Genomic DNA, 17,778 nt, shown 5'->3' on the forward strand with positions numbered 1-17,778 from the left:
TGAGCAGAGGTATCCCTTGCTTCTCTGCTCTGCTCCACTAGGGAGATTGCATGCAAGGTTTCTGCTCTGCTTGAATGAAGGTTCTCCACCAAAATCTGGCTCAAAGGATTTATTTAGGAGGTATGAATCCAGGAGAGTGGTTGCCTCTAGCACAGCAGAAAATGTCAGCTGCCTTCTGTTAGGCACAGTGATTATATAGGGCCCCTTACAGGCAGAGATTTCCAGGAAGAGTATATCGAGGGTAAGAATAGGTTGGATTTCAATTCCTGAGCTTAAACAAGCTCAGGATATGGTGAGTTTCATGCTGTGATTGGTTGGTTGTGTGCTCAGGGATTGGTTGGTTTTCCTGCACAGGGTTTTCAAGCTCAGTAGTAGGTTAGGGGTAGAGTGTGAGTTTTTACTTTAATTTTAGGCCCAATGTGCCTTTCACTGGTTCTGCTGTTAGACCTGTGCTGAGAGACTGAAAAGCATAGCCCCCTTCCATGTGCGATTCCTGAGATGCAGGAAGCAGTTCCCTCCAGGTAACCTAATGGCAGCTAAATGAGCATGCTCCTTCAGTACCAAGGAGAAAACATGTACGTGCCCCAAGGACCACTATTATGGAACCTGCTTACGCATTCGGCACTGTTACAGATGATTCTGATTATGCAATTCTGCTAGTGCACTTGTTCTTCATGTTCTTTTTCTCTTTCCTCACTAGTAGCTTCCGAAAATATAGATGCGCTGTACAATATGAGTCTTTCTGATCAGAGAGAGTGGGCAGGCATTAAATCTATGAAGCAGGTTATGGGAAAAAACCTGGCTGATGAAAGAATTACAGAAATTTGGGAAAATGCAGAAATTGTTTTGTTTACCTGATTATAAAACTTGGCAAAAGAATTATACTGAAACAGAAAAGAACTTGGTTATGATCAACAAAGTTCCTGAAGAACCTAGGGCTTTAGGGCTGACTGCCTATGGCCTTATTAATCAAATTGAAGTTATGACAATGGAGTAAAACCCACTGAACTATGCTTCTGTAAACTGCAAGCAGTTAGCCTCTGAGGTAAAACCCTCAGAAGTTGTTCTATGATTAACTCAGCTAAGAATTAAGAATATAGTGACTGGCATGGGGTTAGGAACTGGGAAAATGTCAAAATGAACGATTGTGTTCTGATATCAAAGAATCTTTAGACTTCTTGTGAACTGCTTTTTCCATGTAATGATTAACCTGTTGCAAGTAAAAAGAATCATTTTCCTTGTGTAAATTTACAATAAAAGACTGAGGTTTGAAGCTCGGGGCAAGGAACAGAGGAAGAGGAAGAACTTGGCCTGCAGCTGATGGTCTGTCAGCTTGCATCAGAATCCTGTGTTCCTGGACTCATTTCACCTTCCAGACATCCCAGACTCGAGGCCCACTTCTCTGCTGAGGGTGTGGATTTTGGCTCAACCATTTTCCCTACACATAGGGCTTCATAAATTCTTTTTTTTTTTTTTTTTTGGTTTTTCAAGACAGGGTTTCTCTGTGGCTTTGGAGCCTGTCCTGGAACTAGCTCTGTAGACCAGGCTGGTCTAGAACTCACAGAGATCCGCCTGCCTCTGCTTCCCGAGTGCTGAGATTAAAGGCATGAGCCACCATCGCCCGGCTCACTCAAAGACTATTGCAATAAACAAAGGCTTTAATAGATTGATTGCACACAAACAGGTTTACTCCTGTATAAACTGCAAAATTTTGTCACACTGACTATATTTTTAGGGTTAATCTGTAGTACATCTTTTTCTGATAAGTTCATAGATTGCTGATTAACGCAAAGACATTACCACAGTGATTCATAGGGTTTCTCTTCAGTATGTGTTCCCTCATGTAGTTGAAGACCATTATGGTGAGGAAATGCCTTACCACATTGATTACACTCATACGGTTTCTCTCCAGTATGTGTTCTTGTATACATTTGAAGATTACTATGACATTCAAAGGCTTTATGATATTGACTATATTAATAGGGTTTCTCTCCAGTATGTCTTCTTCTGTGTGTTTGAAGATTACCATGTTGTGTAAAGGCTTTACCACATTGATTACATTCATAGGGTTTCTCTCCAGTATGTGTTCTTTTATGCATTTGAAGAGCATTGTGAGAAGTGAAGGCTTTACCACACTGATTACATTCATAGGGTTTCTCTCCAGTATGTGTTCTTTTATGTGTTTGGAGGTGACCAATTTGTGCAAAGGTTTTAGCACACTGATTGCATTCATAGGGTTTCTCTCCAGTATGTGTTCTTTTATGTATCTGAAGACTACTGTGACATGCAAAAGCTTTACCACACTGACTACATTCATAGGGTTTCTCTCCAGTATGTTTTCTTCTATGTGTTTGAAGATTAGTGTGTTGTGTAAAGGCTTTACCACATTGATTGCATTCATATGGTTTCTCTCCAGTATGGCTTCTTTTATGAATTTGAAAAGATTTGAAATCAGCAAATGCTTTTTCACATTGGTTACATTCATAGGGCTTCTCTCCAGTATGTATTCTTTTATGTATTTGAAGACTACTGTGACATGTAAAGGCTTTACCACATTGATTACATTCATATGGTCTCTCTCCAGTATGTGTTCTTTTATGGCATTTAAGATGACTTTGCTGTGCAAAGGCTTTAGTGCATTGATTGCATTCATAAGGTTTCTCTCCAGTATGTGTTCTTTTATGTACTTGAAGATTTCTAGGATGTGCAAAGGCTTTACCACACAGATCACATCTATAGGGCTTCTCTCCAGTATGTATTCTTTTATGTATTTGAAGATTACTATGATGTGCAAAGGCTTTACCACACTGATCACATCCATAGGGTTTCTCCCCTGTATGTGTTCTTTTATGTAACTGAAGGTTTCTATGATGTGCAAAGGCTTTACCACACTGATCACATCCATAGGGTTTCTCTCCACTATGTGTTTTTTTATGTATTTGAAGATTCCTAGGATGTGCAAAGGCTTTACCACACTGATCACATCCATAGGGCTTCTCTTCAGTCTGTGTTCTTTCATGCTTTCGGAGATGACTGTGAGGAGTAAAGGCTCCACCCCATGGATTATATTCATAGGGTTTCTCTTCAGTCTGTGTTCTTTCATTCATTTGAAGATTTCTATCACGTTCACAGGCTCCACCACATAGACTAACTTCATACAGTTTCTCTCCAGTATGTGTGCTTTCATGCCTTTGAAGATGCCTGTCATAAGCAAAGACTTTAACATACTGACTACACACAGAAGCTTTCTCTCCAGTGTGATTTCGTTCAGGCCTGCAAGGATAATTGACACATGTAAAAGATTTATCATGTTCAAACCACAGTTGAATCTTCATATCTATATGAATACATTTTACTATTTAGTTCAACTATGAAGAGGAATAAGATCTCAAGGTTTTTATTACTGGGTTTACACTTATGTTGTTCCCCTTCATTTCAGGTTGTTTTCACCTTTGAAGATACCTGTGATGCTAAGATACTTTATTAAAGAGTTCACATTTACAGAATCTTTCTTGTGTATGAGATTTTTCATGTATTTGCAGAAAAATAGAAAACTTCAGATAAAGACATGTGGTATAGAGTAAGGTTTCTCCATAACAACTGCCCGCAGACCCTTGACTCTAGATGCCAATCTCACTAAACTTAGCACAGTCACAGCAAGACAATTAGGAACACTAGTTTACTATGGACTGCTAGCTTATTAGAAGGTTCTAGAGCTGCACTTATCACCTCTTCAACATGTATACATTTTCTAATATAAGTGATATGAGACTAAATTGTCAGTTCTACAGCATAGCTCTCATTTAGCTATGATTCAAATGGTGGTATCGTTAAGGCCTTCTTTCCTTGTTCATTAAAAGAATGGCTTACAGATGTAATTCACCTTCTTGAAATTGAGGTATATGATTTAATGGGAATTTCACAATCATCAATGCTCATGAAGCTGGCTTATTTACACTGTTGCTTTTGCATAAAAATTCCAGGACACATTACAATTTCTCCAGAGGCACATTGTATCAGTTTGCACATGGTAATTACCTTTCTTGTCTTCTAGAATTTTGAAAATGTTCTTCAATATTATGGTCTTCCCAACTGTATCCTACAATATAGTAGAAAATATAAAGTTTATTACTAAAAGTGTTCAAAATGTAAATTACAACCTTAAGTACACCTTACAACCATGTCTGATTTATTCACCTCATTCTTCTTTCTCAATGAAATTATAGAAGAACATCAAAAATTAAGGAAAAGCTGTCCCCTTATTTAAAACCCTGAAGGAAAACTCAGTCTTACCTATGATAGTGAGGTTCCTGTAGGTGTCCAGCATCACATCTTTGTAGAGATTCCTCTGGGAAGGATCCAGCAATGTCCACTCTTCCCAAGTGAAGTCAACATGCACATCATCATAGGTCACTGCATTCTGTAATATCCACACATGTGTACAACAGAAAGCATGATAGTGACAACATTGTAAATGTTTACTTCTTTGACAATATAGTCATATAATTCTGGTACTCCCTACACTTATTCCATTATATAGACATTACAATGTAATCACCAAGTCACGCTGGAAGGAAAATGAACAGGAGTTTAACCTCTCTCACTTCTGTACCCTGTAAATAGGATATCACCTTGCAACAGAAAGGCCTATTAAAAACATAGAGACAAGTAAAAAAGATCAACAGCACAGAGTACACAGGAGAGAAATTGCATGAACAATTATTAACTACAGAAGAAAATAAAATAGATAGGCTGGGTATATTGTCTCACACGTTTAAGCACTGCAGTCAAAAGTCAGAGGCAGGAGGTATATCTGCCCTGGAAATGAATGCCAGCCTGGTCTATGCAGTCAGATCCAGGACAGACAGAATTACAGATTAAGACCATGTGTTTCTTGCAAAATTCAGTCAAACAAACAAAAAAATAGAAAGAACTCAGAGGTTCCCACTGATGTTACCTACAAAGAGATCTGTATTCATCTTCCAGAAACCCAAAGTGTCCCAGATTAAACTGTAACATCAATAAGATATTACTACAAGACACTGACTGTTTAAACAGCTATGAATACACAAATGAAAACAGCAAATTAAATGTTGTTCATAAATAATCAACACAGAGTAGAGGGATATCTCATTAGCTCCTGCTGGTCTTACACACTTGGGCTAAATTCCTAGTTTTTACCTCAGAGAACACAATTATCCATTTCTCCAAGTTCAGGGTTTTTGAGAACATCTTTTGATCACGTGAGGGCCAGGTACCCATGTTCTGCATTTACATACTTAAAGGTAAAACATGCATTTTTATTAAAAATTCAAAGAAACACAACAGGCAAGATGAAGATGACATACATGCAATCTAGTGAATCAGAAGTCCCGGGCAGTATTAATGTCAAGAATACATGCCATCCTGGGAAACCGAATGATAGCCACTGCTGAATTTTAAAATTTAAGGTATAAGGGGCTGGAGAGATGGCTCAGCGGTTAAGCCAAAGGTCCTGAGTTCAATTCCCAGCAGCCACCTGGTGGCTCACAACCATCTGTAATGAGGTCTGGTGCCCTCTTCTGGCCTTCAGGCATACATGCAGACAGAATATTGTATACATAATAAAAAAATTAAAAATAAATAAATAAAATAAAATAAAATTTAAGGTATAAGTGAATCTCAGAACAACAGCACACACTTGTCATGGTCAAAAAACCTTCATTCCAGGCACATCACAATAATATGAAAACAAAAAAGCCAGGATTGTTGGCCATCTTTTAATCCCTGCACTTGGAATATGGAGTCAAGGGAATCTCTGAGTTTGAGGCCACTCTTGACACCAGACAGGTATACAGAGCTACTTTCAGGACAGCCAGGGCTACGAATAAAAACCTTATTTTCACAGAAAAATTATTAAAAAACCAGAACGTTGGAAACTGGGTGAGTACTGAACAGCAGTTGCTTCGACTGCATGTTATACGATTTAGAGATAGAGTCTCTAACGGTGGTGAAGGCACGACAGCACAAGAAGGAAGCCGGCGGAGTAGTTTCAACTACAGTGCAGTAGACACAAAGAACAAAAAATGGGCTGAGGATATAGAGACTCATATCACATCCCCAATGAGGAAAACCATCCATAAAGTCTCTTCTTAATAAAAGTTTCACAGGCAATTGAAAAAAGTCACCAAATTCAAAGTCATCACTATCTGGGAGGTTTTATATCCAATCAACTACATACTGACTCCAGTCACTAAAGCTAATTGATGGGTATCCGTGAAAAAAATGCACGTGGTCACTACAGTGACTCTCATAAATTAAATGTGATTTGGGATTTGGAGTGTCCCTCTCTCCTTCTCTAAACCCTAGCATGTGTGTTAACGTAAAATCCAAAATCTCTGTCTCATGTCAGAAGAGGCATGTGGAATGGGACAGAAGAAAAAATTTAGGAAAAATAGAAAAAAGACTATTGTATTGCCACTATTCTCAACCCTTTAATTTTTTTAAAACTTTTTTTTATTGAAAAAATTTCCGCCTCCTTCCCGTCTCCCATTTCCCTGCCCTCCCCCACTCCACTCCTCCTCCCCCGACTTCTCTCCCCCTCCCTCTCCAGTCCAAAGAGCAGTCAAGGTTCGCAGCCCTGTGGAAAGTCTAAGGTCCTCCCCCCTCCATCCAGGTCTAGGAAGGTGAGCATCCAAACAGGCTAGGCTCCCATAAAGGCAGTACATGCAGTAGGATCAAAACCCAGTGAACCCTTTAATTTTTTTAAAAAAATTTATTTATTTATTATGTATACAATGTTCTGCCTGCATGTATGCCTGCAGGGCAGAGGAGGACACCAGATCTCATTACAGATGGTTATGAGCCACCATGTGGTTGCTGGGAATTGAACTCAGGACCTTTGGAAGAGCAGCCTGTGTTCTTAACCACTGAGCCATCTCTCCAGCCCTCCTTTAAAATTTTTGACTCCTTACCAGCTTTTCTTGAGATTATATGCAGTACTAACTAATTCTTTAAAAGGCTTCATCTAGATACCTGTACATGATTTCAGCTTTGAGTTCCTATCAGGAAAGTAGGAATTACTTTTTTGCACTCTGGATATATATATATATATATATATATATATATATATATATATATATATATATATAATATTGATCTTTTAACCTCTTTGATATCTGCTGCATAGAATATTTAAAATATTCATGTTTCCTGCAGTGAACCAAGACCATGCGTAACAATAACTTCTGAAGGTCCCAAAAGGAGGCTGGGCCCCACGCTGATGATTCCATCAGGACTATGATAACCACACTAAGCTGAAAAGCACCACTAAAGATTGACTTTGGACTACAAACTGCTCAGGACAATTTTGAAGTGGCTATCTGAGATAATCCTGACTAAAACTACTCTACCTAGGAATTGAGACAAGCCCTGGACTTCCTATTACAGAGCTACTGGACAACACATAATATAGCTACTTCACTGAGTATTGACCATCCAAATTTTACTTTTCGGGATCACTGAAAGATGCTGTTACCCCCAGGCAGCAGGAAGTAATTTTGAGAACACCATGCCAACATCCCCAGAGATGGGAGTGGGTGGTTTTTGATCATTTAGTGGGTTATGGATATTTCTCATTATTTATGGGGGTTGGTTACAAGTTGTTATTGGTAACTGTAAGAAAAAAAAATTGAAAAAAGGACTTTAGATTCAGAGTTCTTATTTTCAAAAGAAAAATGGGGGATATAGATATGATAGGATATAAAGATAAATCATTGGATCTACTCTGAAAACAAAGGAGATATGGAAATAGGATAAAAGGGAGATTATTGAATTTACCTTTCAAACAAAAAAGCAACTACTTCTTTTCAATATTTTACATTGCCTTGGATTTTTTGTATATTGATATAAATTTGAAGGTTTTTTTCAGAACACACTGTATATACATTCCTAGGGTTATTCAAGGATTTGTTACTATGCAAGTCATTTAACAATGTAAAGTGTATTTTTAGCCCTTGAAAGTTATGATTACCAACTATGTAGGACAATAAGGAAATGCAGGTTAGCAATTAGTCTCTTATCACAAAAGAACTGATAGACATATTAAGTATGTATTCAAGATCAAACAGAGATATATTTTAGATAGACAGGTTGTCTTCAAATACTTCACAGATCTGCGCATATGGCATTTAAGAAGGTACGAAAGGTCTGTAGAATACCTGCTTCACAGAAACATGTGTCCAACATGCAAAGCCTGTAGGCTGAAGATGGGTGACCCAACATTGTAGAGGAACCTTGGGTCACTGATGTGGGATTCCCCTCTGTATGCTGTAAATATATTTTATTACCATTGGTTAATAAAGAGGCTGTTTGGGGCTTATAGCAGGGCACAATATAACCAGGTGGGAAATCTGGTATACAGAGAGAGGAGGTAGTCAGGGAGACACCGCGTAGCCTCTGAAGGAGAAAGACGCCAGCCACCAGTCAGAGCCTTGCCAGTAAACCAGGAGCCTCGTGGGAAATACACAGAATATAGAGGTGGGCTAACTTAAGATGTAAGAGTTAGCTCATAAGAAACTTAAGCTATTGGTCAAACAATATTGTAATAAATATAGGTTCTGTATAATTATTTTGAGTCTGGGAAGCCGGAAAATGAACAAGCAGCCACCACCTACAGGTGACTGTCCATGTATCCAACTGTTCCTGTCATTTTTTTCTTTCTTTTTTTTTAAAGGTTTATTTATTTATTATGTATACAACATTCCTTCCATGTGTGCCTGCACGCCAGAAGAGGGCGCCAGACTTCATTACAGATGGCTGTGAGCCACCATGTGGGTGCTGGGAATCGAACTCAGGACCTCTGGAAGAGCAACCGGTGCTCTTAACCGCTGAGCCACCTCTCCAGCCGTCATTTTTTCATCTTTTGGATGTCACTTGCTTGCATTTCCAGCTTACTCTAGTAATATTATATCCTTCTTTGGCCTCTGATAGAGCTGAAGACTTTATAATTATACTTTTCCTTGTTACCAGATTCAGCAAAGAAATTCACTAAAGAGGTATAAAGAATGTACGGGTGACAGACAATGAAAGATAGTTGATAGTTTTGGTAATGCAAGTTAGAATAGAAAGTAAATAGGTACAAATTTTGGACTTACCAAGATAGGATATGGAGTACTTTCACTAAATTTGTCAATTACTATATACTAGACATTTTTGATGTATTTATTGATTATATATAGTGTATAATCATTGTACTTATTAAGTATAGACTTATATTATTTTTTTTTTGAGACAGGGTTTCTCTGTGGCTTTGGAGCCTGTCCTAGAACTAGCTCTTGTAGACCAGGCTGGTCTCGATCTCACAGAGATCTGCCTGCCTCTGCCTCCCGAGTGCTGGGATTAAAGTGTGTGCCACCACCGCCCAGCCTTAGACTTACATTATTTATGACGTTTGTTTTTTATTTTAAGACAAAAAAGGGGAAATGTGGTGATATTTGTATTCTAACAAATAAAGGTTGCCTGAAGATCAGAGGGTGGAGCTACCCACTCGTTAACCAAAGCGGTCTGGAAGAACGTGCAAACAGAAAGGAAGTGACACGGCTGGGCAGAGAGGAGGCAGGATCTCTCTCTCTTCAGCAGAGAAACTGGCTAGGTAAAGTATGGCTGTGACTGGTCCTTTGCCTTGCTGATCTTTCAGCATTTACTCATATATCTCACTCCAGGCGTTTATTATTAGAACCTATTAGAACTCATGCTACAAGGTAAAATCACACTGATCACAGTGCAGATTTTCTTACACGTCTCTCCTTTGCTACTTCTACTCCCTGTTTGCAGCTCTCCATAGCAGATGTCTCATAGCTTGGGTATCTCAATATCCCATCTTCTCAAAATAATACAGCCCTGCCTTCATCTCCGCAGAGTCATGCGAAGAACTCTCACAGTCTCCTCACTGAATTTTTTGACTCTGCCAAACATAGATGAGTGCAAAGGGCTGAACTGAGGCCGGGCGATGGTGGCGCACGCCTTTAATCCCAGCACTCGGGAGGCAGAGGCAGGCGGATCTCTGTGAGTTCGAGACCAGCCTGGTCTACAGAGCTAGTTCCAGAACAGGCTCCAAAGCCACAGAGAAACCCTGTCTCAAAAAACAAAAAAACAAAACAAAACAAAAAAGGGGCTGAACTGAATAAAACCACAAAGGTAGAAATAGGACCTATACATTTTATATCTTTCTTTTATGCAGAACAGGGTTATCCCCTCAAATTTGGCTTCTATATAGGGATGCACGCCTCCATGCTTGAACAAGAGTTGCAGCAGGCTCTGTACCAAGTTGCCTCTTGGGAACAGGGACCAAGTTGCCTATTCCTTCCATAAATTGGAGGCCTAAATGGATGGAATCTTACCCTTAGGGTACCTTACTAGGCTTCAGACCAAAAGAACCTTCCCTTTGTGGGTGTTAATCTTCTTGAAATCTTCTGCCTCTGTCTACTTTACCACAGGAAGGTCATTTGAAATTGTCTATGCTGTTTTCCTCTGTACCACATATTTTATTTTTTTAATTTATTTTATTTCTTTCTGTACCACATATTTCCTTTCAACTATGGACCTGGTTGATTGATCAGTAATAAACACCCAACAAAATCAATACATTGTCAAGTAAATCAACCAATTACTTTTAATTTGGCCTTACTCAATTTCTCAGGGAATGGAAAAGAACAAGAATGATTTGAGGACCAAACATTATACTAATGACCTCTAGTAAAGTTTTTCGTGGAGTCCATTTCCCACGGAAATGCTGTGATGTCCTGTCAAGCTTCTCTACCTGCATTACTCTCAACACTCCCTCATTCCTAGCCCTACAGAAATAGTTGATCAAGCTCTGTGTGCAGCTCTCTATGGCTTTTGCCATCTAAATTCCTAACATCTTCAACATTACTCCAAAAGACAACACTCCACATTTTACCCGGAAACATAATAACTGTTGGTGTACTACATTTTCTTCTACATTGCTTCTTACTGTGCATAAATTTTTCAACCATTAGCATGTCAGATAATAAACAGGAAAATTCCAGGAGAGCTGTCCAAGAAATTAGCTCAAATATATTAGTTAATACATTAATTAAAAAATTTAAAACCGGGTAAATGGAATTTAGGTAATACATTAAGCTTTGTGACAAAAAGACACTTCCTTAGACTCAGTGTAAATAGTATCCACAAGAAAACTTGAGTCTTTTTTCAAAGATAGGATATACAAAACAAAAAAGCCTTAGAAACTAAGAAATGAAGCCCTCTAACGGCACAATTATCTTACTATGAGAAAACCCTCAGATGGAATAAAAACTAATACAAAAGATTTATTGAGCAAAGCACTTGATTTATTTACTGAAATCATACCAAAGAAAAAATATTTTCAAACATCAAACACGTATTTTTAAGGAAGAAAGCACCTCAGTGGTAGAGCACCTCCCTAGCATGAGCCCTGCCGGGGTCACACCCCCAACAGGAAAATTATCTAGAATAATGGAGAATCTAAACAGGCAAAAGTTCACAATTGTACAAGTAAATAAGCTTTGTAGAAGGAAAGCTGAGTCATATAAACAAGATCTCAGCCAGGTTTTGTGGCACATGCTTAGTCCTAGGGCCCTGGAGCCAGAGGCAAGCAAATCTCTGAGCTTGAAGTCTTTCCTAATCATCAACCAAAGATTCATATTGAGATAGTATCAAAGAAGCAGAGAAAGAAGGACCTGTTCAAGGCCAGCCTGGTCTACACAGCAGGATCCAGGACAGCCAGGACTAGATAGAAACAATGTATCAAAACACAAAACCCAGCCTTGTGGTGGTGGTCCACGCCTTTAATCCCAGCACTTGGGAGGCAGAGGCAGGCAGATCTCTGTGAGTTCGAGACCAGCCTGGTCTACAAGAGCTAGTTCCAGGACAGGCTCCAAAACCACAGAGAAAACCTGTCTCGAAAAAGCCAAAAAAAAAAAAAAAACCAAATCAAATCAAAGCCAAGTCTTTTATTATTACATCAATAATCAAGGCTCTTTAAAATTTGAGTGTGTCCAGCAGGCACAGCCTTTTTAAGTTATTGAAGAAGAATCAAAATGATTATTTTAAATCACTAGTATTAAATGCAAAAATATTTTATTCATCCTCTTTTCATAATACTCAAGAATTCCAAGTATCATACTTTGCAAATATTTCTATTATGGCAACCCAAACAGACTTGTTGTATGATATCAGAACACTTCAGAACAGAGTATTATGTCATATAGATCTACCCCAAGATGCTGCTATAGTGCTCTTTGGCATATACCCAAACGATGCTCTAACCTACCAAAAGGACACCTGTTCAACTATGTTCATAGCAACTTTATTTCTAATAGACAGAAACTGGAAACAACCTAGAAGTCCCTCAATCAAAGGAGGAGTAAAGAAAATATGGTGCATTGATACATTGGAGTATTACTCAGTTATTAAAAGGGCAAAATAAAGAGCCGGGCGGTGGTGGCGCAGGCCTTTAATTCAAGCACTTGGGAGGCAGAGGCAGGCAGATCTCTGTGAGTTCGAGACCAGCCTGGTCTACAGAGCTAGTTCCAGGACAGGCTCCAAAGCCACAGAGAAACCCTGTCTTGAAAAACAAACAAACGAAAACCAAAAAAAAAAAATAATATAAGTCTATACTTAATAAGTACAATGATTATACACTATATATAATCAATAAATAAAGGCGTGTGTGAAGGATGGAGAGAGAGAATATGGGAAGAAACTACTGGAACTGGGGGACATTTAGGAGTCGATATGAAAACCTAGACAGCCTCTGTTGAGTATATCACTTTTCTTTCTAAGTCTATAAGAAGCAGTAAAATTAGCTCTTTTGATGAAACTGACTCTTGAGAGGATTCCTAGGAATGGGGGAGAAGGAGTAGGTCCTCCCCTAGTAGAGGAAAGGCCATTAATAAGGGACTGATTGATCTTGACTATATAAACGTGTTGGCTGCTGACAACTGTAACCCGACACAGTTACAGCCAATGGCCTATTCCTCAGTCCTCTGAGCTGACTCACCTGCATGAAGGAAAAAAAGTTCCCCCATGGCAAGTTCAGGATTCTTTGTCTCAAGGTAACCCTGCTGTCTTCCTGCACTCAGGGGGCTCTTCCCGTTCCTCCTGGACACAATGGGACCAGCTTGCACAGCCCTTTCCTCAGTGTTTGAGTGGAGTGATTCCCTGTCCCATGAATGGAAGGGTACCCACAATAATAATAATTTCAAGTAGAGATTTAAGGATACAGAAGATGTTTCTTCTGCGGCTTCACGCTTGAGCTCAGGAGAACTGAAGGAACTTTCTACCTGTGAGCCAAAGTTTCTTCAAAGGACAGGAGAGAAATGCAGGGGAGAGATAAAAAAACATAATGACAGACCCCCCTTTCACCAGAAGGTTGGATGATGGCTTCATTGCTTTCGAAGTTCAGGGAGAACTCATGACAAATTAGTAATAATGATAAAAATGATAAAAAGGTAGTCTTGCAGAAAATTGAAGTTAGAGAATCATGGAACTAGGAGGAATGTCTTTATGAGCACATTCAATATTCATTCTCAAGGCAACTTTCTCAAATTGTACACCCACCAATCTGAAATGTATTTATTCACGTGACTTGTGTTAACACTTACTGGGAAATTACAAATTAACTCCTCCTAAATGTTCAAGGCCTTTTTCATACTGGACCCCAGCAGCTGACCGCCTGCCCTGTTTCCCCCTGCAGTGTTCACAAACGATTCCTCCTATTCTGGTCCGAAGGCTCCATGTGGAAATCCTTCTCCTGTTACTGCAATGGACAGTCGACCCCGACTCCATGACTCAAATGGATAATTTTAAAATTCTGAGGTGGTGCAATCATTTAGTTTAAGAATTTTGGAGATGTAATATGGAGGACAACAAAGTCATCGCCCTGGAGTGCAACAGTCTGAAATCAGGGCCACCTGGGTCACCAGCACAGAGCAGTCTCAGAAACAGTTTCTAAAAGGCTGCAAATGCAGCTGCTCTAGAAATCCTGTGTCCTCCCAGGGAGAAATCACTCCTCACAACACAACAGTGTTTTACTGGTCAAATTGTCGCCTGGTGTCATACTGCCGCTCTCTCAGAGCTATGCCTTTCTCAACTAGAAAACTGCAACTTTAAGGCACGGGTAGGTGTTGACCCTGCAGTGCCTCCTTGAGCAGCTTGTTAGAAGCCTGTTCTTTCATATGGGACTGGGCCTAGAGGCTGAACGACAGCCAGGGGTGTCTCCTTTGTAAAGGTTTGGAGCCAAATATCTGGACAATCCTGTTAAAACAACTGTGTACCCTAGAATGCTCATCTCTAGCAGGCCTGGTTAGCATAAACTTATCTTTGGGGTGTTTTAGATGCAGCCTTTCTCAGTTATTTCCTGCTTTATGAAGCTTACTAGCTCTAATCATGGGTAAATTCTTTATGTCATGAATCTACTCTTCACCACAGCTAACTGTGCAGCGCTATCCAACACAGGAGATGCCTTTTAGAACCTCCACAAAATTAACTGTAAATGAACCTTACATGTACAGGTCAGATGCAAAGTACTGAATATCTAAAAGATACTGGGGAAACCAGGCCTCTCCAAGTTATTCAACCCGCCTTCCCTGGCTGCACCAAAAGCGCCTTGTTGTTGACTCCAAACACGGTTCCACACACAGCTCCCTGCGCCCATCGCTCTGCACGGCTGCAGCCCACAAAGCAAAGTTATACACAGGACTGTGCCTGGGTCCAGGGAGCAGCAGGGACCGCATGGGAGCTCACAGGATACGGAATATGACTGCAGATTCCCACCCGGCCCTCAGGACCAGCCACGCAGGATCCTGGATCTCCGCATCTGATCTTCCCGATCTGGGAAAGCAGCCCCTCGCTCACCATGTCCTCCTGGCCTCACGGCTCGCCCCGCGGCCCTCTCACAGCTCCCTGCAGCGGCACTTGCAGCACAAAAGGCGAAAGAAAACACTGGCCCCAGCTTCTCTGCAGCCCAAAAGGAGCAGTGGAGGCCAGGGAAAAGCCCTGCAAGACTTCTGACTGGCAGTTCGGCCTAGAGGCACTGATTGGTTGGTAATGCCTGAGTGACAAGAGTCCCGCCCTTAGGATTAAAGACATAGCGCAAGTCGATTCCTCTGCCAACCTTCCACCCCAGACCCAGACTTTTCCAGATAGACAGATATTTTCATTTCAATAACTGTTGCCCTGGGCTCCAACAGCTAATCCAGCCACCTCCTGGCACTCCACAGGCCCCTCCTCTTCTTCCTCCTGCACGCAGTGTGAACAGCTTTCACAGCCACAGGTGGAAGGGTGCGCAGAATATTAGCAATTTTAAAGAGATGTAAGAACACAAAAGGAGGTGTTTGTTCTGTGGCTTCACTATGAGGTCAGGTGAACTGAAGATTCTTTTTACCTGACACAGGGGCACTTCAGGGATCAAGGAGAGACACACAAGAATCAGATAAGAAAACAAAATGACTGACTGCCAGACTGACTGTCTCAGGCAGAAAGACTGTACTGCACTCCTGTCTCCACCTCCCTCGCGCTGGGATTAAAGTCATGTGATCAAAGTGCTGGGATCAGAGGTGTGAGCTCTGTTTCTCTTTCAGACTGGATCAACCTCATGTACCCCAGGGTAGGCTTGAACTCATAGAGATCTGACTCTGCCTGCCAAGGGCTGGGATTAGAGTCATGTGCCATCACCACCCGGCCTCTATGGCTAACTAATGTGGCTGCTAAGATCAAAGGTGTGTGCCACCAGGGCTTGGCCTCTATGGCTGACTAGCGTGGCTAGCTTTGCACTCTGGTCTCCAGGCCCTCACTTCAGGATACTACAGATTTAAGGTGTTGGGGAAGAACTCCTCTTCCCAAAATCTAACCCATTGGCCACCAGTGTCACATTGCTCATCACTTCAACCCCCTAAATCATGTTCCCAAATGAACCATACTGCATAACGTCTATTCAGGAGAAGAAATTCCCCTTGAGTGTAAAGATGTTTCAAAATATAATTTATGTTGATATAAACATTAATTACAACAATCTATTTTTATCAAATGTGTCTATGCTATTGGTCTTTTAACCTAAAATAAAAAATCTGTAATTTAACTCCTTATTATAAATTCAAGATAAATGTAATTTTTGTTTTAAATATGATAATTAAACAAAAAACATCTTTAAATTCACTTGAGCTTTTAAGATTTTTTTTTTTTTTTTTTTTTTTTACCAATGATGCCTATGGGTATGTGTGGTCTCTCAGAAGTCAGCTAGTCCTGGGCAGGGAGCCACGTGGTTACAGTTTCTGTATCTTCCTTCTCCCCACTTTTCCCCTTCTCTCTTTCTGTCTCTCTCTGCCTCTGTCTGCTCTTCCCCATCTCCTCTGACAAGAACTCACTCTGTACTCCAGTTCTCTCCATGTCTAATTGTGAAAGACCCTACAGACCCCCTCCTCAAAACCCGTAGCTAGCATGCTCCCAGGGGAACATCATGTTTGCTTTTAAAAAAATTCTCCGGATCAGCAGCCAGCCTGCTCCCGTAAGAACATCCCATGTGCCTGAGAGGGCAGGAGATAGAGATAGGAAGACTGCAAGGCAAGATGTCAATAAGATAGGATGTCAACAAAGCAGGTTAGCTATAAGATAGGAACAGGATGACTGTTGTCAGGCATCCATGCTGAGAGAGGAAACCATTCATGCCCCCCCCCCCCCCCCGCCGCATTCGGATAACCACGCTTTTGCTTCTGTAAACTTGCTTTTTGCTCTTCCCTATAAAAAGACCTCCCCCCAGTCTGCAGGCGCGCAAGTCCTCCGAAACACTTGCTGCCAGCAGGTACCTGTGTTTACTCAATAAACCTCTTGCTAATTGCATCCTGTGGCCTGGTCTCGGAGTGTCCTGGTTCTGGGGTCTTCATCAGAGAAGAAAGGTCCTCTCTGAGGGTCTTTCAATAGAAAATGGGTTTGCAGTGGATGGGTGTGTCACCAAAATTGGAATTCTTTGCTTAAAGAATTCTGATGCTTCAACATAGTGGAAAATAGTTTTGACAGCTAAATATATTTCATTTCCTTATGATAATGAAAATGGTGTCTGTTAGGATCACTTGGAAATCATTTTGTATTCTATGACTGATGATTGAAGGTAATTCCGCATCACAATGAGGAAATGAAAACTTTTAAAAACAAATGCAAAAGCCGGGCGGTGGTGGCTCACGCCTTTAATCCCAGCACTGGGGAGGCAGAGGCAGGCGGATCTCTGTGAGTTCGAGGCCAGCATGGTCTACAAAGGGAGTTCCAGGACAGGCTCCAAAGCTACAGAGAAACCCTGTCTCAAAAAAAAAAAAAAAGGAATCCTGAATATTGGGAAGTCAGGCTACAAGTGAAGCGATGGAGGGAAAGTATCCAAGATAACCGTGGCACTGTCAAAGATGGTACCCTAGCGGGTGGGAGTAAGGCTATATACACAACAGTAAAAAGAAGGTATCCTGGGGATCTAACGCTGTGAGGAGAAATACTGACTGCCAGGAAGTCAGGCCTTACCTGCCGTTGTGTTCTGGTGGGGGTACGGTCCCCAGCATGATGTGGCAATGTTGCTCCTCTCTGAGTCATTAGAGCTGGGCTCCCTCTACTCTGCTAAGAGAACTTCCCAGCGGAGATGTCCATCACTACACTGCTCTACCCCCCTCAGGGAGTTTCGCCGAAAACTTGTCCATCACTTTTCTAATCTGCTCCACTAGTGATTATCACAGCAGAGATGCCTATCACTTCTCTGCT

At 40.8% G+C, this 17,778-nt stretch overlaps 1 protein-coding gene across 1 annotated transcript; it reads right to left on the reverse strand.

Annotated features, from left to right (window-relative positions):
- Positions 1-1,489: 1,489 nt before the first annotated feature.
- LOC142852608 (uncharacterized) lies at positions 1,490-15,056 on the reverse strand. The gene is made up of 4 exons (XM_075977616.1): positions 14,899-15,056; positions 4,294-4,420; positions 4,039-4,099; positions 1,490-3,273 (listed from the first exon to the last, which is right to left on the reverse strand). Exons 1-4 carry the CDS (start codon positions 14,899-14,901, stop codon positions 1,977-1,979), a joined length of 1,488 nt encoding a protein of 495 aa, XP_075833731.1. The 5' UTR covers positions 14,902-15,056; the 3' UTR covers positions 1,490-1,976.
- Between the last annotated feature and the right edge of the window lie 2,722 nt (positions 15,057-17,778).

The sequence above is a fragment of the Microtus pennsylvanicus genome, chromosome 6 (genome assembly GCF_037038515.1).
Source record: "Microtus pennsylvanicus isolate mMicPen1 chromosome 6, mMicPen1.hap1, whole genome shotgun sequence".
Classification (NCBI taxonomy): Eukaryota; Metazoa; Chordata; class Mammalia; order Rodentia; family Cricetidae; genus Microtus; species Microtus pennsylvanicus.